Here is a 26,811-nt window from a genome sequence, read left to right as displayed (position 1 = left end):
TTTGATATATTTTCAGTGATTAGTCCCAAAAAAAATATATTTAAAATCCTTTGTTTTTCTTTCTTGCTGATTAATGAATTTTCTTATTGGACCGATATCTAATTGAATGCTAACGAATAATCGGTGTTTTTGTTTATAAAAATATTAACTGGGGTGATGGGGATCATTGTTTAAATCTGCCAGTTAGTCGTCCGGCCACAGTATAAGAGAGTACTCCAACGCCTTTGGTCTCGTGGTAAATGACGACCACACGGATTCTACTATCACTCTGCCATATAGGTCCCGGAATTACTGGGGCCGTCTCTGGTCGCTCTCTTATCGCACGATTTCTCTGTCTAGATGGCATATATGTACCTACCTCCGGTAAGCAATAACATACTATCTTTACACTGGGCGTCCGGCATAACAATGTGAACGAACCCGCTTGTAATTTAATTGCACACCGAAGCTTAATTGCGTTAAGTTGACAATTATCCGGCTACGTATGCGGCCCATTTGACCGGCTTACGGTATACATCCAGCTTATAAATGTCCACTTTCCAACGCGATCGCTGTGCAGAGTGTGACTTCTAAAGAAAAAAAGCAATACTTCCCGCCTCTCGAAGGAACATAACAATGTCGTTTCAGTTTCCGTTGTCCCCGCTAGCTATAATATTTGTACCCTTAAAAGAAGAATGAATAGGCACCTTCTAGGCATGGTGTAACAGTCGAGCCGTAAAAAGGTAACAGACAGACACTTTCGCACTGTTATATTAAATATTAGTAAAAAAGATATTATGAGCTGTAATATGGAAGTGGAATATTGTGGTGTTGCTTCCTAACGATATAATTTATTGTGAGCCTCCTGCATGCTACAAGGTATGGGCCAGACCTTTGGAAAAATCTCTACGTAGCAATTTTGAATAAAGATCATGTATTGTAAAAAGTACCAACAGTTCAGTAAAAGTGTCGTCGCAATATAACCTCTATGTCCAAAGACATAACGACACGTTACGGATATGTCACTGTGAAGTTTTCAGGGCGTAGGCACTAGGCGGTTCAGAAATAGAGCAAAACCAATTACGTACGTTTTTCTATTTACAACACAAACACGGCGAGACCGCACTCGTTTCCATGTTTTAGCAAAATGTTCCCGATAGCGTTAAATACTGTACCAGTATCGTCAAACAGAACATCCTTTTTATGAAGTTGGTTAAAAATTGATAATTTTTATAAAGTGTTTTTATCAACATTTCAAAGAAATTTCTAAATCATTTCAATCAATGCTCAATCTGCACCCGTACGTAGGTGAAATTCCTCGGATACGTACCTACGAAGCGATTTGCTTCCGCGTTTCTAATCCGAACCGCTAGGATATGGAACGCCCTTCCGGCATCAGTTTCCCCCTCCACATTTCAAGCCAAGAGTGAATAAGCATATTCTATGTAAGCGCGCTCCATCTTAGGCTGCATCATCACTTGCTTGTAGATCTGATTGCAGCCAAGCGCTAGTCTATAAATTAAAAAATAATAATTAAATACTTTCAAAAATTGCGGAACCGGCACGATTTGAACCTGAGTATCGCGCCCGGAGTGCCATCGACCGACGACTAGGCCACGGTTCACTTACCGCCCGGTGACGAAAAAGATAATATGAATTTCAATTCAGTACTGAAACGACTGGTAGGTAATACCTCTCCAGTTATCAATACAGGTCTAAAGCACCTACTTTTGTAATACCCTTTCGTGTTTATGTCGTCCGCTTTATGCGTCCAATGAGTGACGTCCACTGACATGATGATAGTGACCTCTAAATAGCCTGAAGGTCTGTTCTTTGTTAATGTACCTACCTATGTCCCTAGTCTCTACTCTTCATTAATAGCAGTTTCCCTGCGCGCTCCATAGCGCTCTGTACAAAATGTAGTTTGATTCTCATTTGAATATTAATAACCCATCCTGTGAACCAATCAAACTCATTGTTTCTAGGCACGTTCTAGAAACTAATAATACTTATCTGTGTCTGTGTTTGCTAGATTTTCGTAAAAATGTGTAGTTTCAAAGTTACACGTACTCAATTTGTATGTAGAATCCGTCACAAAATTTTTAATTAAACATTTTTACAGAAATCTGGCAAATCACAGATACAGATAAACGTGTCTACAAAAATTTTTCGCGTTTTTTCTTCTTCTTGACCTTATCCCACGTGGGGTAAGTACAACATTCTTCCACTCTCTTCTGTCATCCGTCAACGTATCATCCACCCCTTCTATACGCATATCCTCTTTCACGCAATCCATCCTCCTTTTCTTTGGTCGTCTTCCCCTCTTTTTTCCTTTTACATGCTTGAGGCCAGTTAGGTAAACCAGTTTTGCCAAGGTAAAGTACATTCGAGGGATGGTTATAATAATTTAAAAGACTTAAATGCGCGGAAGAAGTCGCAGGCGTCAATTGACCTCAAGAGCAATCAAGTAAACAAAACATCAATAAATTATGGTTGGGTATTTATAAAATCGTGTCAATATAATAAATAAGGGATCAAAAGTTTTCGCAAAGTGATCAACGAACGTCGAATTGAAGGGAAATCTAAATATAGAAGGCGTGCCTAATCCACTTAATGGAATTTTAAGACGCAGCTGCCTTTTTATTGAGGATGCGTTTATTAAAATGTTTACGCCGAACAATTAGGCCGGGGATTCAATTTTAATCAAAATTTAACCGAGTGACCGTAATCAACAAAACCCAAATAAAGCATTTTTTCATTATTTTATATTAGATGATGCCCGCGACTTGGTCCGCGAAGTTTCAGTGTTTCGGAAACCCCGGGGGAACTCTTTGATTTTCCGGGATAAAAGTAGTAAGTATTCGTCTCGTTGGCATGGGTTTAGGTTTTAAAATTCCCGTGGGTATATCCCTCTTAGATTTTACTTTTCATCAAAAAAGAAAAAATCAAAGATTATAACCACTGTATACTGGGTAAGTTTAATCAATAAGTAATCAGTTTTTATTCTGAACTCCAGTGTGTTTCATTCCTCACTTCGAACTTCATCCCATTCCCAACATCATAAAGCGTGGCGACGGGATTTTGGAAAAACTTAAATCTACGCCGATGAAGTCGCGAGCATCGTGTTAGTGATTCTCTTAAATTGTTGTAGTTTTAGGTTTAACTTATTTGATTTTAATTTAGTTTGTACCGATGGGGCTAGCATATAGTTCACCTATAAAAGCCCCTATTAATATATAATTAAAAATAAATAAATAAGCCAGTCACCAGTGAGTGATAAAAGCCTACAGAACCACTTTGCGTGATTATATTTGCCGCTGAAGTTTAAACTACTCATGTAGAAGAATACTTTCAAAGTGTAGTTTAACGCAACAACTAAGAAAATTAGTCCCAAGTCTTAGTAAGTAGTTAAGTACAAGAAAGTGCTGTAAATTCGATACAGCAACTCTTCGAACAATCCTGAAGCCTGTAGCGTCTCGTACATTGATTAAGTAGCAGGTGTATCCTACGGTTTTCCCAGTTGTTTCTAACTTAATTATCTCCTGAGATAAATATCTTGTCGTTTACACTTGCTCAGCGGGCGATGGAGAGAGCTATGCTTAGTTTCTCTACGTGATTTAATCAGAAATGAGGAGATCCGTAGGAGAACAGGAGTAACTGACGTAGCACAGCGGGTTGTGAAGCTGAAGTGGCAATGGGCAGGGCAGATAGTTCGGAAAACCAAGGTGCTGGAATAGCGGTCTCGTATCGCAAAGCGTAGCGTTGGAAGATACATGCCACTAGGTGGGCAGACGGCATCAAACGAGTCGCAGGGAGCCGCTGGATTCGGGCGGCTCAAGACCGTGGCGTGTGAAAGTCCTTCCAAGAGACCTATGCCGAGCAGTGTACGTCTATCGGTTGATGATGACGATACACTTGCTTTTTGCCCAGTAAAAGCTTTGCGTAGGTACACCGAAGTTTTTATTTACAAGTCCGATTCGAGACAGCTATATCGGTCTCTAGTGTACAATTCAGTTCATAGTTTGTCTCAAATGCGCTTGTCCTGTATTTTTGGAACTATGTATTACTAATAGTTACTTACTTCTTTTAAACGAACTGTGTTTGTTTATTTTTTTTCAAAAATGTTTGTCGATTGACTCTATTTTTGTTTTGTAAAAAAATCTAAATCGAGACTTTATTACTTGCTTTTTTTTTTAATTTTGTCGAATGCTTCAAACGAAAAGTTTCCTTTGTTGCTACGGGTTTTATATGGGAACGTGGAAACCATTCAGTAGGCAGGCAGGTACATCAAAAGGGATATCGAACTGCTGATCCCGGACCAAACGTAAACTGAATGTACGTTAGGATTACACGCTTGCTTTTATCCCTTGTTGCCATTCCAATGTCCACCCCATTAGTATTATAATACAGTTGATAATCCTGTAGCATGTAGTAAATTAAATTACATTAAACAGCTGTAGAAAAATTGGACTTACCTCGATGAAACACAGGGTGTTAGTTCCCAGAATCCTGTGAGGAAGATTGCGATCAAAAAATGAAGTAATACTTCAGTTCAAAAATGTTTATCTCACGTAGGCTAATGTGTAGCTTTTATTATCAAGCCACTTTAACATTCGGTAAGCGCTTCTACTGAAAAGAGCCGGCAAAAACGCAGTAGTTTCTCTTGAGTCTTGTGTGATGTTAAGCGAAAGCTGCTTTTTCACCAGGCATTCGATGGCAGGCACGAGGATACTCAAAGGATTTGTGTGCTAACTAAAACATCAGTATTTAAGGCTATCCTTGCCAACGATCCCCCGTCAATTTCCTACGTATGATATTATTGTTCTTATCTCTATCTGCCCTGGTTCGTGCATTCTCGGTTCCTAGATCGGTACATTTGTGATAACCAAATTTCAAATTGCTGTGATTGGCTGAATTTACCATGTTCTTGCTGCGACAGTGAGTTTGAGCCACTAGCGGAACAATGTTAGCCGGTCAGAAATGATTGCAATTAGTCAACCTGTTTGACGTCCGTGTTCTGTTTTCGATTACAAAAAAGAAAAAATTGTTGTTGCAATCATCAATTTTAGCAAATAGTGAAAGAGAGTCGGCCAATCAGAGGTCACAACTACCGTCACACTTTCTGTCACACTATGGCAGTAGGCATACCGAGTAATGAAAACAATTTTTCATTCTGTCTAGGTCGAAGTAGGGTTGCCACCTGGCTCTTTTTGATTTACAGGCTACCACCATCAAAAATACGGGGTTTAGATTTGAAGAAATTTGAAATTTTGAAGTATTTGAAGAATATATATATAGGCGGTGTTTCTCTCTGAAATGCATGGAAAGCCTATTTAGATATTTCAGTTTATTTATAAGTTTTGTATTTTTTCTCTGTATGTTGCCGTATCTTGATTGGTGTACTGTGTTTGCAATGTGGTTTTAAATAAAAGATTTATTTATTTAAATAGCTTTTAAAAACTCTTAGTGTTGTAAAGCAAAATGTTATACATTTCATGCATACAATCTTCTCATTTCAACTTAAAATTACATTTAATTTGTAATTCCACCTTCACAGTATCAATACTATGGCCGTGGCCAGGAATCGATTGCGGGAGAGGTTTTATTAGGGCCGGGACTGAATCCTGTCATGAGGAAAAAAACATTCGCTCAACTTTATGGGCTAATTACCTGGTTAGTGGAATTTCGCCTTTCAATTTGACAGTGAGATAAAATACAACAATAAAAAAGCGCGAGCGCAGTGAGCGTAAGTGTTTTTGGTTCAATACAGAAAAAATTAAAATGAAAGGGAAACGAGTGTAGCCATAGCAAGATTTTATTTTTAAATCTTCCTATCCATACTAATATTACGAATACGACAGTATATCTATTTGCCTATCTATTTGTTACCCTTTCACGGCCCATCTTCTTTACCAAAATTTTGGTACTTACTATTCAGAGGTAACTTGCATCCCAGACATTTTTTTTAGGCGGCTTTTTAGCCCGGAAAATCCCCCACGGAATTTTTAAAAATCTAAATTCATGCAAACGAAATTGCGGGGTTTACACCAAGTAATAGAAATTCAAAGCGCGAGTGAAGTGAGCGCGAAATGTTTGATATATTTCTAAAAAAAAATTGGTAAGCAAATGCAAGAAATAGTGTAAGTATTATTTTAGGCTTAGGTTTTTGACGGCTTCCCAGGCGCAGTCGCCATTTCGAAATTTCTGGTCTGGTGGGAGGCTTCGGTCATGGCTAGTTATATGGTTAGTATGGCCCTAACGGCCAAGAAATTAGACTGCATCATCACTTACCACTAGAAAAGATTAAAGTCACGGGCTAACTTGTATAAAAAAAGGCTTACATCCTCAAACCAAGCCCCGCCGCCTTGGCTACGACCATGATCAATATCGAGTGGGTTTCGGCTACGCATTGCCGCAAAAGGAAAATATTCTTTCTACTGGACATAACGTCAGTGTTTGATTTCGCCAGTCAGCTCCTGCTGAATTTGTAAAAAACCGGCCAAGTGCGAGTCAGACCCACGCACCGAGGGTTCCGTATTCGGGTATTTTTTCCGACATTTTACTCGAGAAATCAAAAACTGTTATGCATTAAAAAAATATGCATAAAAATAAATAAAAATCTGTTTTAGAATGAACAGGTAAAGCCCTTTCATATGATAACCCACTTGATATATGTAGTTATCTTACTTTGAAAATTGAAAATACTAATATTTGTTCATGAACACATGACAGACGGATAGAAGGACAGATGGACAGACGGACAGACGGAAAGACTGATAGACTGACAGACAACGAAGTGATCCTATAAGAGTTCTTTTTTGCTTTTGAGTTACGGAACCCTAAAAATATTTAGTTTTATTTTCCCCGTATTTTATTTTCATAATTACAGGTTTCTGTATCCTGAAATACGGGGTAACCAGTAAAATACGGGGCCTCTGGCAACCCTATTCGGAAAACACTGTCACATTCAAGTTAATGTCAAATATTTTGTTTTCAATTACAGAAAGCTGCATCAATCATTATTACAATATTTTCTTTGTTGTGATTGGCTGAATTTTTGAGTTTCAGCCAATAAACAGACTGTTTGCCAATTAAACGTCATAACAATATAAATGCCAGAAAGTTTAACCAAATAAAACAAACTTAATGAGAACCTAGTGAGAATGCAAACGGCACACAATTTATAATACATATTATGTTAGTCGTATATAATAGATATTATAGTAGTCGTTCACTTTGGTAATTGTCAGATTGTCATCAGTAAAATTGATATTGGTCGATGTATCGTAAATTATTGTTTCGGTGACAAATATTTTTATTATCTATTTATCTTTGAACAGAATGGAATAGAATGAAATGGAATGGAATACAATGATAAATTTTTATTCCTGTAAACTTTTAGGTAAACTTCAAAGTGTTTTTGGATGGTCAGAAAAATTTACCACTGGTTCGGAATGCCGATCCTACGTTTTCTAGGGTTTCGTACCTCAAAATTAAAAACGGAACTCTTATAGGATCACTTTGTTGTCTATCTCTCTGTCGTGTGTGTCAAGAAAACCTCTAGGGTACTTCCCGTTGACTCAAAACCATGAAATTTGGCAGGTAACCTAACTGCGTAATTTTGGGTAGTTTTTTTAATCGATAAAGAAAGTTTGCGACATTGTTCAATAAAAAATTTGGATTCCAACTCCTCAACCCTGATGTTGCAGGGGACCTGACTACTAAAGCTAATGGGATTTAAAAAGTGTCGATTATTAATTGATATTGAAGGTATCTATACCAAGTAAACACTTTGTCGTTGACCTCAACCCTGATGCTGTAAGAAATTGCATTCCTAAATCCTGGTGATCCCTCGGGATTTGAAAAGGATCATCCGTTTAAATATTCTTACGTGATACAGAAACAAGTTGCATCCCGGGGACGGGCTATTACGGAGAGGCAACTTTTGTTCTGGGAAATGAAAGGATCGGGATTTTTAAAAACCTAAATCCACGCGAGCGAAGCTGCGGGCATTAGCTAGTTGTAAATATATTTAGAAGCTACTATAAGATAATAGATAAGGTACTTATTTCCTTATATTTTTATTGTATGGCAGCGCGCGGTTTTAAATTATAAATTGCACGTCCTGTCCTTTTCTGTAATACATTTTTTTCTCAATATCTACCGCTTTATCTCATAGCAAGAGTCCGTAAGACATAATACAGTGAAAATAAGCAAAATATACAATTTTTGCAGTTTCCACGTCAGTACCTGTCGAATTTTTCTAACAGTGTAAGCAGCAGAGCTGAGTTTACCATCAAGTGTTGATATGTGGGTGTTCCATAGAAGCTTTGCATCTAACATTATACCGAGAAACACGGGGTTCTCCTTTATTTTCAACAAATGATTATTTATCAATGAATTTATGTCATTTAAGGTCCTGGTATTGGGCAGTGTGAATTCAACACACTTAGATTTCTTTGCATTTGGAAGTAAATTGTTAGCAATAAATCAGAGAGTGACCTGTGATATGGCATTACATATAGTATACATTGTCAAAAATTATAATATTAAAGCTGTGCGTATTGCGTGAGGAATAGGTTGCAAGAGAGTTGCAACTTGCAGGGTTTGATGCATGCGCTATTGCCAGCAAACATGAGACATATTTTTATCTACAGGCAACGTCTACGCATAACGGTAGGTAACGCATACGTCTAACGCAAGTTGAAATGTACCAGTGTATTTAGTTAAACCTATCGACAAGTTTGGAGTTGGGTGCAGTCTAAATGTGGCCCGTGTGTTTAGACTGTCAGTTTCTGTCAGTTTCACGTGTCGTCCCCCGCACTTCACCACCCCGCTTGCACAAATCGAGACAGCACGAAATTTTCAAGATTTCTGGGTGTAATTTCTGGTTTTCGTAGTTCCCACATAATTATAACAATATAAAATATATAACGATAATTTTTTTACTACATAATATTCATTAAATTTTCTAGGTCTGTGGTTTTTCCAAATTTCATTAAATTGCTTCGTTGTCTAGAAAAACGAGCACAAAGTTGGGCCTTTTTTTAAAGAAAAATACAAATCTTTGAGCCCCTGTAATTTTAAAACTACATATTTTTAGAAAAATCTAAAACACCACAGACACAGATATTAGTTTCTAGACTATGTCTGCAAAATTTCATGGACCTTGGTTGCTTAATATTCAAATGAAATGGGAACTACGATTGTATGGAGTAAGTGACGGAGAGAGCTCTGTTAATGACTTAATCAGACAGAGTAGAATGTGACAGATATATAATACCGATATCTCTAGGAACTTTAGATATCTGTCTCATTCGTTTTTTAAGTCTGAGTAAAGGCAAAGTCGTAGGCTCTATAGATCTAAGCCTCTCTACGTTTCCACTAGCCTAACAATGTTAAAATGTCTCAATAAATACTCGTTTAGCGACTAGTAGAAACTCGAGGCAAGAAAAACAAGCGATTCTTTTAGTTGTTTTCACAATGTCAATTAGCAACATTATATCAGTTAATTTCCTTCTATCGAAAATATCAAAGGAAAATATAACAATGGTAGCAATTCTCTTGGCGTTTTTCTAAATTTAAAATCACTAATATTAGACTTAGAGCGATGTGCTATTCTAAAAACACACTTAAATGACAGGTCTAACTTAAAATTGACTTTGACAGCGCTAAACTATTCAATTTAGATTTTAGAGCACAAAAGCTATTCCGTTGTACAAACTAAATGTCAAAATTAAGAAACGTCAACCTAAAATTGTTTAAAATTAGAGCGGACCTCGGGAGGTGCCGACTAAAATTTAAGTTGTCTAAAGCTAACGGAAAGACAACTGTTGTGTGAGAAAAACTTGGTAAGTAATGTTTTTAAGTAGTGTAAATTATTTTTTAAGTATTATTTCGTATTGATTTAAGTGAGAAAACCTTAATAATTATCTATTTACTTATTTAGTGTTTTTATTTCTATTTTACCTTGACCAGTAGGTGCCCGTGATTTAAACATGGAAGAATACGTTGTTGCAGCTCTGATAGATTCCAGAGACAGGTAATTTTGTAAAATTCTTAATATAACTAGTTATTCTAAAGGGGAAAGAAAGGTCTGTAGTCTCCTTTAGGCACTAGGAGACAGGAAGGAATGATATAGATACCTACCTACTAACCCAATTAGCAAAGTATACATTTAACTGTGTTTACCTACCTATTTACTTAATGAGTTCCACGCCAGAGCCAGAAATATTGTTGAAATGTGTAACGGGCGCCTTAAAAACAAGTTTAGGTGCCTCCATAGACACCGAACTTTGCATTATGCGCCACCAAAAGCAGCAAAGATTATTCTGGCCTGCTGCACATTATATAATATTTTTCTCGATGTACTTACTGGTAAGCAAAGATATTATTTGATGAACACAAACAAGTAGGAAATTATCATTTATTGCATATAAAAAATATTTACATAAATATGCATTAAGATCATTGAATTGAATTGATAACAGTTGTTGAAGTTTTTCCAAATTGTTAACCTTTGACTTTCATAAAAATACCAGATTAATAAAATCAATGTATTTTGCAGATGATGAATATGATAACACTTCAGATACAGATGAGCTGATGATAAATGAAGTCGACACTGATTTTTTAAATGAAGCCAGAATAATTAGGCGAAATTTTATTAATAATTATTTTAATTAAACTGTTTCACATAAAAAAATATTTGTTTTTGTGTAAACCTATTATTTTTTTACAATAAACATGTTTCTTATAAAAAATCAACTCAAAATTATTAACAACTAGCGACCCGCCCCGGCTTCGCACGGGTGGACATTTATTTTTTAAGCTCTCTGAACCCCTGCGGTTTCGCCGTGCAGTCGTGCGACACCATCATTCATTTTAATACCAATTACAATTTTAAATTCGTAATATTTTTTGAATGGATTGTCCGATTGGAATAAAATAAAAAGTAATTTATAGCTATTGAAACAATTTTGCTCAATAAATAGTTTATTTGGATAAGGATTAGTATTTGACGATAATATGATCAATAAACATAGGCTAATAATTTTAATTACTTTTATTCTATGGAAAAGTGGTTATAATGGCTAAAATATAAATGTTTGGTTTATACTATTGCGGACTTTTTTGTAGGCATTATTGAGTTCTACAACTTTTCTATAGAAGTCAACCATACATCTCTAACCATTTAGGCAGCGTTCGCGAGAATCGTTAACGTACGGCAGTTTTTTCGACGCCTTACTCTACAATTTTCACTACCACGAAAAATCCTATCTATTTTCCGGGATAAAATATAGCCTATACGAATTCGGAAGAATCCCTCTAAGTAATGGTAAAAGAAATTTTGAAATCGGTCCAGTAGTTTTTGAGCCTATTCATTACAAACATACAAAAATACAAAGGTTTCCTCTTTATAATATTAGTATAGAAAGGTACATTACAATCAACTATAAATATAGTTCTTTAAGTTTAAAAACAACTTATTTATTGAGATTTGAGCAACATTGAACACTGAGCTGGGAAAACATGGAAGCCTTAATGAGAACAAAAGGTTTAAATAGTAATATACTACTAGTTGCTGAAGCCCGCGACTTCGTCCGCGTGGATTTACGTTTTTCAAAATCCCACGGGAACTTTGATTTTCCGGGATAAAAAGTAGCCTATGTGTTAATCCAGGGTAATAATATAATAATCTATCTCCATTCTAAATTTCAACCAAATCGGTCCAGTAGTTTTTGCGTGATTGAGGACAAACATCCACACTTTCACATTTATAATATTATTAGATTAAATAGGTGCATTTCATTCAACAGAATGAAAATAATACTATGTAATAAATTAATTTATTAATTAGTATTATTTTCATTCTGTTGAATGAAAACTGGTACTCCAGCTGACTGTATTGCTGCTGCTATGATCTCAGATGCACGCACCATGGCTGCACTGCTGTCTCTCATAGCAGCTGCAATACTTTCTGCTGCAGTACCTATTGTTTCTCTTAACAATCTATTGTTCTCATTAAGGCTAGCCACTAAGCTGCCATGAACTGGTGGGCGGGGACGTCGATGGGGCCTTGTTCGATGTCGTTGTTGTCGATGGGGGCTATGTACCCGGGAAGAATTTTGAATTCTTGGAGTAGATTGTACTTCAGCTTCATTGTAGACTGGTGATTCTGGGTGCACAGGGGGCAGCACTTCATGTAAAGGCTCTCCAGGTGGCACTACACCAGGACTTGGTGGCAAGGCCTGAAAAAGAGAGTTATATCTACACTATAAAGTGGTAAGATTTATATGTTTGTTTGTAATCGATGAATTCTGAAAGTAATGAAATTGTTTTGATAATTCTTTCACCATTGGACAGCTACTTTATCCAGTAATAGCATATACTATTATGTATATGTCAAATTTCACCTCAGCAAAACTGGGTGGTTCCACTAGTTAGGTATAATTTTTCTGAAAATGATATTTTGAATCTAAAATCCTATATCTTAAATTAAGTAAATATAATGTATTACCGCTTCTAGATTGACGAATCCATCTACAGAAGCAGACCCCACAATATCAAGGATTTTCTCCTCAATATCTGTAAGGCCTGCTCCTGCTGGCCCACCACCAGTCGCCCTGATGGTGTCTCGCACCTTTCGAGCCTTAATTTTTACTTTGGAGACCCACAAATTCCAAATCTATAGACCAAAGAAAAAAGTTTGTGGTTAACATCCTATTAGGAGGGTCTGGGGATCAACTCCAAGTATACACCTCTAACTGTCCGAAGTTATGCACATTTTAAGCAATTAAGTATCACTTGCTTTTATAGTGAAGGAAAACATCTGAAGGAAACGCACATGCCCAAGAGTTCTCCATAGTATTTTTAAAGGTGTGAAGTCTTGCCAATCTGTGCTAGACCAGCAGTGTGGTGATCTAAGCTCTTTTCATTATGTGAGGAGATCTGTACTCCATAGTGGGTTGGCATTGGGAAAATTATGATATTGACGATAAGATGTTTTGAAAGAACAAACAAAACTAGAAGTCCCAACTTACATGCTGCCACTCCTGTACTGTCCTGCAGCATCCCAGCTGGTTAAGCTCATTGCTTAGCTCTGCCCAAAAATCAACCACTTCTCGAAGTGCTGTGTTTTCTGCGGGGAAGAAATTATTAATACATTATGTACATGGCAATGGATAGATTGTACTCAATATAATACATAAATACGTATTAAACGCAGGCACTTGAGTTAAAGTAGGTTAAGCTCCACTTATTTAACAGACGTTATCATTCAAAAGTAAATAAGTAGCTATGTAAAAACGTAAAATACACGGACTTACCCCTCGCGATTTCTATATTAGCATGGAGCTTCTCTACTAAGTACTCCCGCTGTTTCTTATTTGCCCGTTTACGGGCTTGGCGCTCCGGGCGCTCCACAATATTATTATTATTCATGATTGCGGAAAAAATTGTTAGACTACCTATACGATGGCTCAGTGGTCACTGGTGCTGGTCACTACAGTGAACATAGAGTATAGACATAACAGAACATTACAGAGTATAGACAAATAATCAAAGATTTAACGATTACTTCACACTATAAAATGAACAAAATTATCAATTTTCGGCACTTCATCTGTGCATTCATATCGTGATTGGAGAAAAATAAATGAAATAAATTATTATTTTTGTATTTCAAGAAACATCGTTCGATATTTTTCGCTAAAAATATTTTTAAGAGTAATGGGGAAAATCAAACAACATTTGTGCAGTTCTTGTTATCTGAAATGGCAACACTTACTATTCAACTCAAACGTCATTTTAGAGGGCCATTTAGGGTATTTAAATTTAGTTGAAGCCGAAAATGGAATGCGACTTAGAGATAGAGAAACTAAAATTAAAGAATCTAAAATTTAGTTTAGGTTTAGGCTATAGTGCAACGGAATCGGTACCAATGTGGTACTAATAATATGAACTTTTTAATTCAAGACAGGAAGAAACCCTAGAGACAGAAGCTGGTAATATTAATATGAGGCTACTACCCGTATACGGATACAATTTTATTTACTCAGAATAGAATAACTTACTGTACTCGAGCATAGAATAAATGCAATTTTTATACAGTAGCTCCTACACCCAGTGAAACAGATGCGGGGACGTGTTATCTTGTGCTACAAAAATATTGGTGCCGATTCGATGTCTTTCTCTAAACTAAATTTAGTGTATCTGCATCTTTTTCTTTTAATTATTGATAAAAGAGGATGGAAAATGAAATTTAAATCAAAGACTCTAAATTTTAATGCTACCTACTCTACAAAAAACACTTATGGCTCGAGTTGAGACTGGGACCAGTCACGACAGTTAGGGAACTTCTAACAAAACGTTCGAGGTCACTGGCAGGCGTCATATTTAGTTCATTTGACGCGAGTAGCCCTATTTTTCTTTGATTTTACGTCGCTATAACCTGGATATTTGACGTATCGCCGCTTCAGGATCAAACCGACAGTTCCCTCGCTCTAGTTCTCTCTGTCTAAAGTCACTAAGTTTGACAGTTCAACATGAAATTATGGGTATTACACTACGGGGAAGAATGTCCCCACCCCCACACAGTAAAAGTTATTTGACGATTGAAAAATCGGCCCTAAATCAACTAAATTATGTAGTGGGGCGCGTCATTTCAGCTTAGACAAGCTATATATTTTTATTTACTCGCAAAGCCACATGCACTCGAGCACAAAACAAATGCAATTTGATACAGTCCACCCAGTGAAGCAGTCGCGGGGGACGTGTTGTTATATCATCTCGCTACAAAGACATTCGCGTCTCAAAAACACTAGTCTTTGATCTCAAAGTGTGGTCTAGATGCGTCTTTCACTTTTGAGTCGGCCGTTTTTGTAGGAGACTAGCATGTTGTTGGTTTGTCTACGAGTATTTACGAGTAAATGAGAAAAAGAACTGACTGATATCAATGTTCAGAATCAATTTCTGGCTTTAGAAACAAGACTTTTTATCAATTTTCATTCTGTAACGTGGGTCTCTATATATACTTTATAGGGTGAATTTTTAAGCACTTCCACTAAGAAAGGATTTTCAGAAATTTCACCCAGCCGAAGCCGAGATGGTTCAGAAAGGATCTTCTGCTATATAAATTAAAAAAAAGATAAAATTGAACGACTTATAAACCGCACTAAGAATGGATAGGGGTTTTTAAAAAATCCTAAAACCACGCAGACATGAAAGTCATGGGTAGAGTTTAGTCTTAGTAAACTCTCTATCTCTAGTAAACTCTATTAGTTAATAGTTTACTTATGCTTATAGTGGTGAAACCACGAATTTTAGCCCTGATCGAGCCGAAATATTTCTTGTACCTACTGGACCTATTACAGGCCTTCATATCCATTTGAGAGCTGCCTCAGGGCGATCTGCCTCAATTTGAGGCAAACTGAAACCACAGCACGCTTCTAGTGGATTAGCTAAACTTTACAGCAGAGGCCAAAAACTACATTTATGAAGTACGTTATCTCCCAAAAAACCTCATTTTTTCTTCGAACTCGATATAAACAGTCCTAATCCCCACTAAGCGGTTTGTTGCGGTCTAAAAAACCCCAGCACTGATTTTCAGTGGATTAACGATGTTAAGCTTTAAGCATTTGTCACGTTATAAAATTTGTACTCGTTTAATATGAAGGGTATTTTATATTGTACGTATATTAATGACTAACATTCGTCCACGACTTCGTCCGCGTGATTTATTTTAAGCCTAAAGCACCTGAGGATATTAGCTGCTATCAATTAGTCAAAGAATTTTCTGAATCAATTTATTAGTTCCGGAGATTATCTCCGACAGACAAACTCACAAATTTTACTTCTTTATCGTAAAGAAGAACATACCGGAATTTTATCCACTCAATTAAAATAAGCCAAAAAATGACTAATAAGCGTCAATCTAGGTCAGAGATTTTAAGTTGCAACTTGCACAGAAGTTTGTAGAGAATACAGATCCAGATAAATTCCAAAAAAAAACACGACTGCCCTGCTGTATTGAATTCTTTTCAAAAAAATATAACCAGTGTTACCTACTTGGGATTATCTAAGGATTCTAACATACATCCAAATCTGTTCAGGCATTTAGAAGTTATAGTGGAATAAAGAACATTTACATAATATATGAACCCTAAAAACATTACACTCTTTTTGGATAGTCGTGTAAAAATTCCTTGCTAACTAGTCCCTAGCCTTCCTAGTCCCGTAATGTGCGATCACCGTAATAGGATTCTTTAAACCGAGCCCTCGTGAGTAGATCGATTAAAATCAATTTAACTTAAAGGTTTCAAGAGTCAATTACGCAGACCAAGTGGAGCGTTCAGGTCCACAGTGCAAATAATGAAACCAGTATCCCCAAATGACTCGTGTAATTGAGATACGAATTGTTTATCAGAAATGCGAAGACAATACAATTTGGAACAATAAATGGGTAAATACGAGTACATTTAAAAAATTTTATGTGCAAGGTACATGATTTATTTCCAAAAGTGTGTACAGGATCTCTTTGATCTGGTAGGATGGTAGAAAGGTGATGGAGAGGTCTCCCACCTTTCTTTACCGTCAATCGACAAGGTCTGCATACGAAAACGCAAAATTTTAAGCACACGTGTACCTATGAAGCGATTTACTTCCTCGTTTCTAATTATTCGAATAGCTGTAGGACATGGAATGCCCTTCCGGCGATCACTACACAATAGCCACAATGAGGGATCAATTAAGATCAATCCCACTCGTTTTCATCGATGTTCCGATACCATAACTATTTTTAAACTACCATATGCTTTGATGATACAAAAATAAATAGATTGGAACGATTGTTTAGCATAGATGTCGGACACGCTCATGCACATGAAATTGAAATACAATTGACGGCTGCTTTCATTTCAATAACAGCGTAACAACTCGTAATAATGACTGGTGCTGCTCTTAACACATTCAACTCGATAAATGAATATGCAAACATGTTTAGCATGTGTGGAATAGGGTCCAATTTTATGTCAATATGAAATGTGTGCCAGTTGAACAGCTGCTATTTTTTAGGCTATGACAAATTTATTTTCCCTACAACTACCGTTTTTTGTTTTTAAAGCCTTCAGTCCCCGTTGGCTCGAAAAATTCGGCGAGTGCCGGCTAACGTGTAAACGCTGTGTGAATAGAGACGTTGCCACTTAAACAGATGAGCAACTCTATCAAATCGCGCGCGCGGTCACTATAAATATTATAAATGTGAAAGTGTGCTTATTTGTTTGTTTGGAAAGAGACATAGACGTTTAACCAGAAAAGTTAAACAGTACTCACGGGATTTTTGAAACCTAAATCCACGCGGTCGAAGTCGTGGGCGTCAGCTAGTTAAGAAATATTTGTTTTTGACATATCCACCATACCTATAGCAGCATGATCCTAAGACCTTTGTATGAAAATTTAGCCCGCGCTGGCCGCGCGCGGCAATTATACGCCAATTAGTCCTGTATTGACCGATCGCATTTGTCGAATGCGTTGGGTTAACGTATACACGCTGACAAAAATCAAGTCCTGACTCTGTATTGGTAAATTATTTTTTATATTAATAGCGAGAAAAGGAGCAGGTCGAGTCACCTAATGTTAAATGTAATCATTTACCCCTTACGCGCTATGATCATTTGCAGCATCATAGCAGCCGCCAATCCGTTGCCGGCTTTTCAGAAATTTGTTGATCCGCCCCTTGAATAACCCCATCATAAAATGTAGTTTTAAGAGGGGTCTCTCCGTCACTCGCTTCATACAAACGTAGTTCCAATTTCATTTGAATATTAAGTAACCAAATTCCATGAAATTTTGCAGACATATTCTAGAAACTAATATCTATGTCTGCGGTTTTCCAGATTTCTGTTAATATGTTCGGTTTCAAAGTTACGCGGTCTTAAAAATTTACATACAAATCTTTGAGCCCCTGTAATTTTAAAACTACATATTTTTAGAAAAAATCTTAAACACCACAGACACAGATATTAGTTTCTAGAATATGTCTGCACATGGACTTTTGACGATTCAATAGAACTTGTAAAAGTCTAATTGAATAAAAAAGTGGGTAAATGTCGCCGAAGGGAATCGGTTCCACAATTTGCACATATTATTAGCAAATACAAATTCTAGATTATAATAAGTAAATGTCAATAAGGGAAAATCGACTAGATTTATCCAAGTAGGCACTAAGAGGAAAACTTAGCTTAGGGTATTTCTCAGACGCCCGCGGCAGAATCAATATCGTGTCAAACTTCGAAAAGTTATCCTGATAACGAAATCTACGCGAGATATTTTGCTTGGAGGAAAAAGGGGAGAAATCTAAATTCTAATACATACATTATCATCGTAAATTTAAAATTAGTAATAAGTAATGACTAACTTTTCTCGAGACTTCGTTTGCATTAATTTAAAGATCCTGTTACTCCAAATCTTTTCATATTAGTGATAGGTACATGTAAAATAAACTTAAAAATAGATTTTTTAAATTCAAATAAACTTTTACAAAACGTATTTATAGACAAGTTTTTATACTGCTGCTGTTATAAGTTATGTGATTAGTTAATAAGTTTCTCATCAATCAAAATCTATTTTTTGGCTAAATAAGTATTTTACTATACGTAGAGCCTGTCTTGGTTTGGGGCCCTGTGAGTATAGAAAGTTCGAAGTTCTCCACACTGCGGGTGATAGTTCGCCGTCGCACGTTGAGATGATGGTGTGGTAGTCTCCTAAAAAGAGCTAAGTACTGCGGGTCTTCTCCGTTTTGCCGTAACGTCCAAGCGGGGGTACGGGCCTCGAGGCGTAGCCTCCTTACCCGGGTAGGGCGCGGGTATTTGTCCGGTGTTACCCCGGTGTTGATCTTCTAGCTGGAATTTCGCCGGCTAGGGCCCGCCTTCTTGGCTTGGGGCCCCGTGGCTAGGCGATAGGTTCGCCATCACTCGCCGGGTTGATTGAGATGACAAAGAGCTATAAAGATGTTCTCTATTGTTGTAGCAACGGTCCGGTAGAGGGCGCGTATGGTCCGCAGCACAGCCCCGTGTCGCGGTCGGACGCCTCCACCGAGGACGCGGAGCTTTCGGCTGCGCTCGCGCACCAGCACCATCTCGCTATGCAGGTAATTATCTATTGGTACCATAAAACCGTAATCGATACTGCTACAAAGCCGTTATCTGCAAAAAACGTTTTTGAGCTATCGCCAAAAAACATGGTGATTTTCGAAAATTAATGTTTTAATAAAAATATGTTACAGGCTTAACGCATAACTGAGTAGGTTTATACGGTAGTGGAGCGGTGCGGTAGGGGTGTGATGACCTCACGCGAGAGCTCATTGATTCGTCAACTTGTGACAACTGTTACCGTTCCGCAACCCTCCACTACCGCAGAAGCCTCCTCAGTTATGCCCTATAGTAAACATAATACATACCTATAGTTCATTTTTAGTTTGGTCGGTAGCAAACTTTTTTGGAAATATCTGTTTAGTTACGCAAGCAATGCAGTAAAAGAATTTTTTTGATGTGTTCATTTCTGTCCGTTCCATAAGGCGGGCGAATATCCCGTGGGGAGCGGCGTGGAGCCCGACTACGGGCAGTACGTGTCGTCCCCCGCCGCCCACTACAACCACATGGGCCACCTCACCATGGCACCCTCGCAGAAATACCCTCATGTGAGTAGACAGACCTAGAGCTGCTGTCAACGCAAAGTAACGGTTCGGAGAAACTGCACTTTTCCTTAGCACAGCTAAAATTTTATGCATGTACTGCCAAACTCCTTAGCAAAAAACATACTTCCAGTGAAAATTCAGGTTGCGAGGGTTATCTGGATGTAATTCACACGTTTGATTTGCAACCCAGCCTGCAGCCGTGAAACACCAGAGACTTGGATGAGCATGGATATACCCACCTCAGCCTTAACCTACCACTTGTTTTCCCCGTTCAACTTCCTTCACCGTTCTACCACAGAACAGCGAGAAACCGTGAACGCTGGCACCCTTATAATGGTCGATATCCAATGTACTCGTACAAAGCGTTTCTGCTCAACGTTTCTAATACGAACTGCTAAGGTGTGGAATGCGACGTCCCTATTTTCTGCTAAGTATAATTTGAATATCTTCTTGGCAAGCACGCTTATCATTACTCTGTTTTTCAGGCATGATTGTCGTCAAGCGCAAGCCTATCTCCTCCCAATAAGGAAAATAAAACACCTTATAAATTATATCATTAGTATCTACTACCTCTTCAGGTGATGGAAGCGGTGTCCGTGGGCAGCGGATACGCGGGCGGAGTGGGCGCCGGAACAGGCGGCGGGCATTATGGTACATACGCGCACTACGGAGCCGCGTACCCTGCACAACCTGCTTACCTCGTTGAACCCCAGGTGCCGGCTTACATGGCACAGGTAACTATTGCACTCTCTTCTGTTTTGCATATGCAAACATCAGAATATCTCATGACCAATGCTTCCCGGAGTGCGTCAGAGGACTAATACTACAATGCTGCGCATTCCCAAGCGGTGTTGAAATACAGGTCATTTCTTTCTTCGTGACTTTGTGACCAAACTATCTATTTCCTTGCGGGTTCGTGAATATAGTATTAATCTTGCTTGGTTATTTCTTTCGGAGTGTTCGACCAATAACACCATTTATGATGAGAAATGAAAAAATATTCAGTAACCAAATACAACTCATTTTAACTTGCAATTTTTCCCCGATCCGATCCGTCTGCGGGACCGATGGTACCCACATTAGGTAATCCTGTGTCTTGGGTAACATATACCGATAGTGTTTACATCTATTATTTCCATGATATTATTGGTGATTCCTTGCAAAGCACACAGCCAGTCTCTGATATATTTAAAGAGATATTAAATAGTGTATTTGTTCTTGTTTCCAGGAGTATGTGGAGGGTGGCGGCAGTGCATCCCCCAGAAGCGCTTCACCGGGAGCCATGCCACCTCAACACAATTTACATCTGCAACAGAGGTTAGTTTGCTCCTAATAATACTCTAATACCATGTTTATGAGCTAACTCCAGTGATCTAATAATCTAAACTGGATTCTCTATAACTGGATAAACGGAACCCTTATAGGATCACTTTGTTGTCTGTCTGTCTGTCCGTCTGTCGTGTCTGTCAAAAAAACCTATAGCGTTTATTCGTGTTGACCTAGAATCATGAAAGGCAGGTAGGTAGGTCTTATAGCACAAGTAAAGGAAAAAATCCGAAAACCGTGAATTTATGGTTATAACACAAAAAAAATACTAAAATGTCTTTCAGTTTTCAAAATAAAATAACTATACCAAGTGGGGTATCATTTTTATTTATTTTTAGGCATAATAGTTTTTGATTTATCGTGCAAAATGTCGAAGAAATACCCGAGTACGGAACCCTCGGTGCGCGAGTCTGACCCGCCCTTGGCCGGTTTTTCTTTCATTAATGACTAGCCGATGCCCGCGACTTCGCCCGCGTGGATTTAGGTTTTTTGAAATCCCGCGGGAACTCTTTAATTTTCCGGGATAAAAAGTAGCCTATGTGCTAATCCAGGATATTATCTATCTCCATTCTCAATTTCAGCCAAATCCGTCTAGTAGTTTTTGCGTGAAGGAGTAACAAACATACACACACACACACACACACACACACACATACAAACTTTCGCCTTTATAATATTAGTGTGATGTGATGATGCTTATTTTATTATTTGCAGGTATGACTCGGCGTCACTAGAGCAACTGGGACGGCACTATTGCGTGACGTCTCCGCGCGGCGAATACGCGGGGGATGCGTACGCGTACCAACACTATCCCACTGCGTACGAGCCCCCACACCAACCACCACCTTTCAAGGTCAGTCTTGTAGATGTTGCCACTTTCAATGATATTCTGGGAAAGAGACCTGCAGGGTGATCTGCTAGCTCAGTGTCTAACACTGAATGATAGCCACCGAGCTCATTTTTACAATGGTTGCTTCTAAATTGCTGCTTCACTGAGTGATAATAAAGTTTTTCGTAGGAAACGTTCAATGAATTAAAAATATTTCTTCAATCAATTGAAAATATATGTCAAATGAGCTTGGTGGCTATCATTTAGTGTTAGACAATAAATTGAATTAGCGAATCAATAGGCTCTTTAACTTACTTTGTCCAGGTTACTGCAAAAATACCAGTAAATCGCATTTGCTTTAAATTCAATCGAAAACCAATTTCACGCTCTCCTTGTGAGCGTCCAATTAGAACAATTTTTTTTTTGTATATCGATTGAATTGCAAAAATCCGCAATATTTTTTAGTAACATCAACAAACTTCTTACTTGTTTATAGGATTCACAAAACGGCCTAAGTTTAGGAAGCACAGGTGGGCAGTCGATGTACGGCGATGAAGAGGAATTACAGAAACAAATGGCTAATATGGCGCTAGGTGAGCTTTATACATCCCTATATACTCAATGTATATAAAGTTGAAAACTAAAACCCGACTGCGATCATCTTAATAAACACTGAAATATGAGAGTAAAATTGTTTTTCTGTCGCTTGATATATTTTCATGTTGTTGTACATTTATACTCATGAGCTCTGAATTTTCTCCTCTTTCGATACAATAGCAAAAAAAAAGTTTTTGGCGACCTCCACTTTTTTTTTATTTAAAATTCGTTAGGTCAACTTTTTTCGTATAAAATATAGCCTATGCCAACCGGATCTTTACGGCGAATCAATTGACACCTCATTCATCAAAATCAGCCCAGTATTTTAGACACTACAATGGAACACCCAGAATTTGGATACAAACATACACAATGTCAGAATTTCTATCCCCAGCGGTAAAGGCTTTGTGTTGATAGATCAGTCAGTCAGTCAGTCAGTGTAAGTCTTTTTATATATCTTACAGTTCACGGAGGAGTGGGCGTCGGCGTAGGGGGTCGTGAAGATGGCGGCGGTCTACAGTGGAGGGATCCAAATTTACCCGAAGTGATTGGTTTCCTCAACTCTCCCTCAGACGTCGTGAAGGCAAACGCGGCGGCATACTTACAACACCTCACTTATATGGACGACCCCAACAAACAAAAGACTAGGAGCTTAGGTGAGAAAAAATTCATGGCACCAATTTTTTGGCCCTCAGAAGACATGTGCGCCATAAAAACACCATAAATCATTACATAAAAAAACAGTAAGCTGTACCAAAATATTAATCGTTTGACCTTAAAATAAGGCGCAATCCCTACAGATGTAAACACAAAAACCTCGCGTCAGGTCCATGTAAATGCTTGCTTCGCATGCCCTTCTTATTTTACATGTTTTATAAAATGAATAAAATATCTCGCGCTTGCTCTGTTCAAAAATGTTGAGTTTTCAGTTTTCGCCATATTTTTCATCATTGTCATCATCTTTAATCAACGTGCATTCACTCATCTCTATCTTCAGTTTATCGCGTCGAATTCTACTACAGTATTTTGTTGGCGTATTAGATGAGATTCAGGCGCAATACTTCGGTAATCATTCAAGATTTAGGCACTCTGGTTATTCGCATACCCAGAGTGCCTGGGTAAATCTTGAATGATTATTTATTATTGATGAATGGTACTTCGTTACTAGTGTATTTAAATTAGATACTGTTTCTTGTATTTTAAGTAAGTAAAAATATCTATGTACGACTTTATTTTCAGGTGGTATCCCCCCTCTAGTGCGGCTGATATCACATGAAAATCCAGAAGTGTGTCGCAATGCGTGCGGAGCGCTTCGGAACCTATCGTACGGACGACAGAACGACGAGAACAAACGTGCCATACGGGATGCGGGCGGCATTCCCGCGCTTATGGCGCTACTGTGCCGAGCTACTGATATGGAGGTATGTAATGTCGCAATATTGAATTTACTATGACGTCACATGCCCTATGTCCTGATTGGGGACTTCGCATCGCAATCGCCTCTGATTGGCTTCGGAACCTCGTACAAATGATATAACGACGAGAACAAACGTGCCATACGGAACGCGGGCGGCATGCCCACGCTTATGGCGCTACTGTGCCGAGCTACTGATATGGAGGGATGTGATGTCGCAATATTGAATTTTTGATGACGCTATACTCATATGGAGGTCTGTAGTCTACTGATGTATGTGATATAGAGATTGTGTACTGGATAAGAAAAATTATCTATTACCAGGATGCATAGTCTACGATCTTTGCCTGCCTTATCTGTGTAACGGTCGTGAACATGCTGTCAGGAGGCTTTTAGGTAAAAAATATTTTTGGCAGTGTCACCCACTGCCTGGAACTGGACTGGCAGTCCAATACTGGACAACAGAAGCAAAAATTTAAAACTCTGAAAACACTTGATACTTCCATTAAAATTTGAATCTCAAGCTGCGGCAGCGGCAGGTTGCGTTATAAAAAAAAAGCAAATAAAACTGGCATGTCGATGACGCGGCCTGGGTTTTTAACCCCCGACCCAAAAAGAGGGGTGTTATAAGTTTGACGTGTGTATCTGTGTATCTGTGTGTCTGTGTATCTGTGTATCTGTGTGTCTGTGTATCTGTGTATCTGTCTGTGGCATCGTAGCGCCTAAACGAATGAACCGATTTTAATTTAGTTTTTTTTGTTTGAAAGGTGGCTTGATCGAGAGTGTTCTTAGCTATAATCTAAAAAAATTGGTTCAGCCGTTTAAGAGTTATCAGCTCTTTTCTAGTTTTCTTGTAGAAAAGAAGGTTATATAACCGTTAGGTTCATAATATAATGTCAATAGACAAATGTCAAGCTGTCAAGATGGACGTTGCCTAAATACATAATTATTTATTTGAAAATGATGTTTTGGAAAACTCAAATACTTTGGATCGTCGGGGGTGTTATAAATTTTTAATTTACACTTGTTACCCATCTTAAAATCGCCCAATGTGCCTAAAGAAGTGTTCACTTCAAAAACTAATCCAATTGTTGTATAATAATCTTTCCAATTTGGTTTTTATACTGTTTTTTGTTATAGGTCAAAGAACTGGTAACGGGCGTAATATGGAACATGTCGTCATGCGAAGATTTGAAACAGTCCATCATAGACGACGCGGCGCAAGTGATTGTCAACAAAGTCATCATACCACATTCCGGATGGCACCCAACTAACCCTGGCGATACTTACTGGTCTACTGGTAGGTAACTTCTCCAAAATAATTTTTTTAGTACATAATATTAAAAATTGAGCAAGTGCGAGTCGGACTTGCACACGAAGGGTTCCATACCAACTACCATGGTACAAGAAATAACGCTTTTAATTTTTTAATTTTCGTGTCGGGGATTTTGAAATTTTTATTCTTTGTTGTTATAGCAGCAATAGAAATACGCATTCTGTGGAAATTTCAACTCTACCTATTACTTCACCTAGTAATTCTCGAGATACAGCCCGCTGACGGGACGGATGGACGGACGGACAACGACGGTTTAGTAATAGGGTCTCCTTGGGTATGGAACCTTAAAAATTGCGGAACCAGCGACGATTGAATATGCATGCTTCTGACTATCGTGGTCGTGGAGTGCCTGTATTCCAGCTTATGTCCTTATGTATGACTACACAAATTTCAAACCCCTATTTTACCCCTTAGTGGTTGAATTATCAAAAATCCTTTCTTAGCGAATGTCTACGTCATAATAGCTATCTGTATGCCTTTCAACCTGAACGGTCCAGTAGTGAGTTGTGTGTTGATACATCAGTGAGTCAATCACTTTTTCTTATCGATATAATTGAGCATGATATTTTCAATAAATATATATAATGTTAGGTTGTATCATTGTTCCAGTATTCCGCAACGCATCGGGTGTACTTCGCAACGCATCGTCGGCCGGCGAGTACGCGCGGCGTCGGTTACGGTCGCTCGCCGGTCTGGCCGAGGCTTTACTGCACGCCGTGCGCGCCGCGCTCAGCGCTAACGCCATTGGAACCAAGATTGTGGAGAACTGCGTCTGTGTACTACGGAATTTATCCTACAGGTAAAAATACTGAAATGGACTTATCGTCAATGAAGTTCTAACAGTGCGTAAGTCAAAAAGTCTAAAGGAGAGTAATAAAACTGTTTAAAGTATTCGTTAGCAACCCTTGACCCTACTATACATATTTTGAAAAAGGATTTAAAATGAAGTTATTGACGAAATAAAAAGACGTTAATATGATTTTGTTTCGTCGAATGAAAGCAGGTGAACCAGCTTCATCAAATGGCTAATGTTTAAACCCGCCAAAAATGACTTACGCGCCTGACGTTGTACAAATACGCTGCAAGATGTACATACGAAGTTATTTTTGTGCTAATTCGAAGCACCCCACCGAGCGTACCGCAATTAAAATTGACACTGTGTCAAATGGTCTTTATTCATTTATTTTTAGGCCATTTTATGCCCATTTATTTTTTGAACCGTAGCATGTACGAGTATGTGAAGATCTTTTGACAATTGATTTATTTAAAAATAAAATTTTGTTAGTTAGAAATGTTATTTTTCACAGATGTCAAGAAATAGAAGATCCGTTATATGACACAAGAGCACCACCTACACAGTCTTCAGGGCAAGCAAGGATACAAGCCAGCGCATCCAAAGGTAACTGACTGACATATTCACATAGACATAGGTAAGTATAGAGATATAGAGATATAGAGGTATAGAGATTTTGCTTGTGGGTGCTCTCCATAACGCTAGACCCACACAGCGAAAAGATACCTTCAAAGCAAGAGTGGATAGGCATCTTTTAGACCTTATTGTTTATTATTAGGCAAGATTGTCGTCAAGCGAAAGTCTTATCACGCCATAAAAAAGATTTTCAGTAATTCCATCCAAG

The 26,811-nt window shown here is 38.1% G+C and overlaps 2 protein-coding genes across 5 annotated transcripts in view; one reads left to right on the top strand and one right to left on the bottom strand.

Annotated features, from left to right (window-relative positions):
• Positions 1-26,811, top strand: part of LOC123877334 (catenin delta-2) — an 81,293-nt gene that overhangs the window by 47,910 nt on the left and 6,572 nt on the right. For all 4 annotated transcript variants that reach the window (XM_045923991.1, XM_045923992.1, XM_045923990.1 and 1 more), the window contains exons 3-13: positions 19,006-19,126; positions 19,553-19,675; positions 20,251-20,406; positions 20,901-20,989; positions 21,713-21,851; positions 22,324-22,420; positions 22,889-23,080; positions 23,664-23,845; positions 24,979-25,138; positions 25,784-25,973; positions 26,482-26,573. In XM_045923991.1, coding sequence (XP_045779947.1) covers positions 19,006-19,126; positions 19,553-19,675; positions 20,251-20,406; positions 20,901-20,989; positions 21,713-21,851; positions 22,324-22,420; positions 22,889-23,080; positions 23,664-23,845; positions 24,979-25,138; positions 25,784-25,973; positions 26,482-26,573 — 1,541 coding nt within the window. The remainder of the gene's footprint in view (positions 1-19,005; positions 19,127-19,552; positions 19,676-20,250; positions 20,407-20,900; positions 20,990-21,712; positions 21,852-22,323; positions 22,421-22,888; positions 23,081-23,663; positions 23,846-24,978; positions 25,139-25,783; positions 25,974-26,481; positions 26,574-26,811) is intronic.
• Positions 11,731-13,936, bottom strand: LOC123877344. The gene is made up of 4 exons (XM_045924007.1): positions 13,308-13,936; positions 13,023-13,120; positions 12,500-12,667; positions 11,731-12,230 (listed from the first exon to the last, which is right to left on the bottom strand). Exons 1-4 carry the CDS (start codon positions 13,420-13,422, stop codon positions 11,832-11,834), a joined length of 780 nt encoding a protein of 259 aa, XP_045779963.1. The 5' UTR covers positions 13,423-13,936; the 3' UTR covers positions 11,731-11,831.

This window comes from Maniola jurtina, chromosome 23 (genome assembly GCF_905333055.1).
Source record: "Maniola jurtina chromosome 23, ilManJurt1.1, whole genome shotgun sequence".
NCBI lineage: Eukaryota > Metazoa > Arthropoda > Insecta > Lepidoptera > Nymphalidae > Maniola > Maniola jurtina.
Note: the sequence above shows the minus strand (reverse complement) of the source record. Positions and strands in the feature narration are given on the sequence as shown.

Bases quoted from the DNA above. Each gene is read 5' to 3' on its own strand.
- LOC123877344 (XM_045924007.1), bottom strand. From the start codon at position 13,422: ATGAATAATAATAATATTGTGGAGCGCCCGGAGCGCCAAGCCCGTAAA. The intron at 13,121-13,307 runs GTAAGTCCGTGT...TCTTCCCCGCAG, and splicing joins TAATATAGAAATCGCGAGGG to AAAACACAGCACTTCGAGAA. The intron at 12,668-13,022 runs GTAAGTTGGGAC...TTTGGTCTATAG, and splicing joins CAGTACAGGAGTGGCAGCAT to ATTTGGAATTTGTGGGTCTC.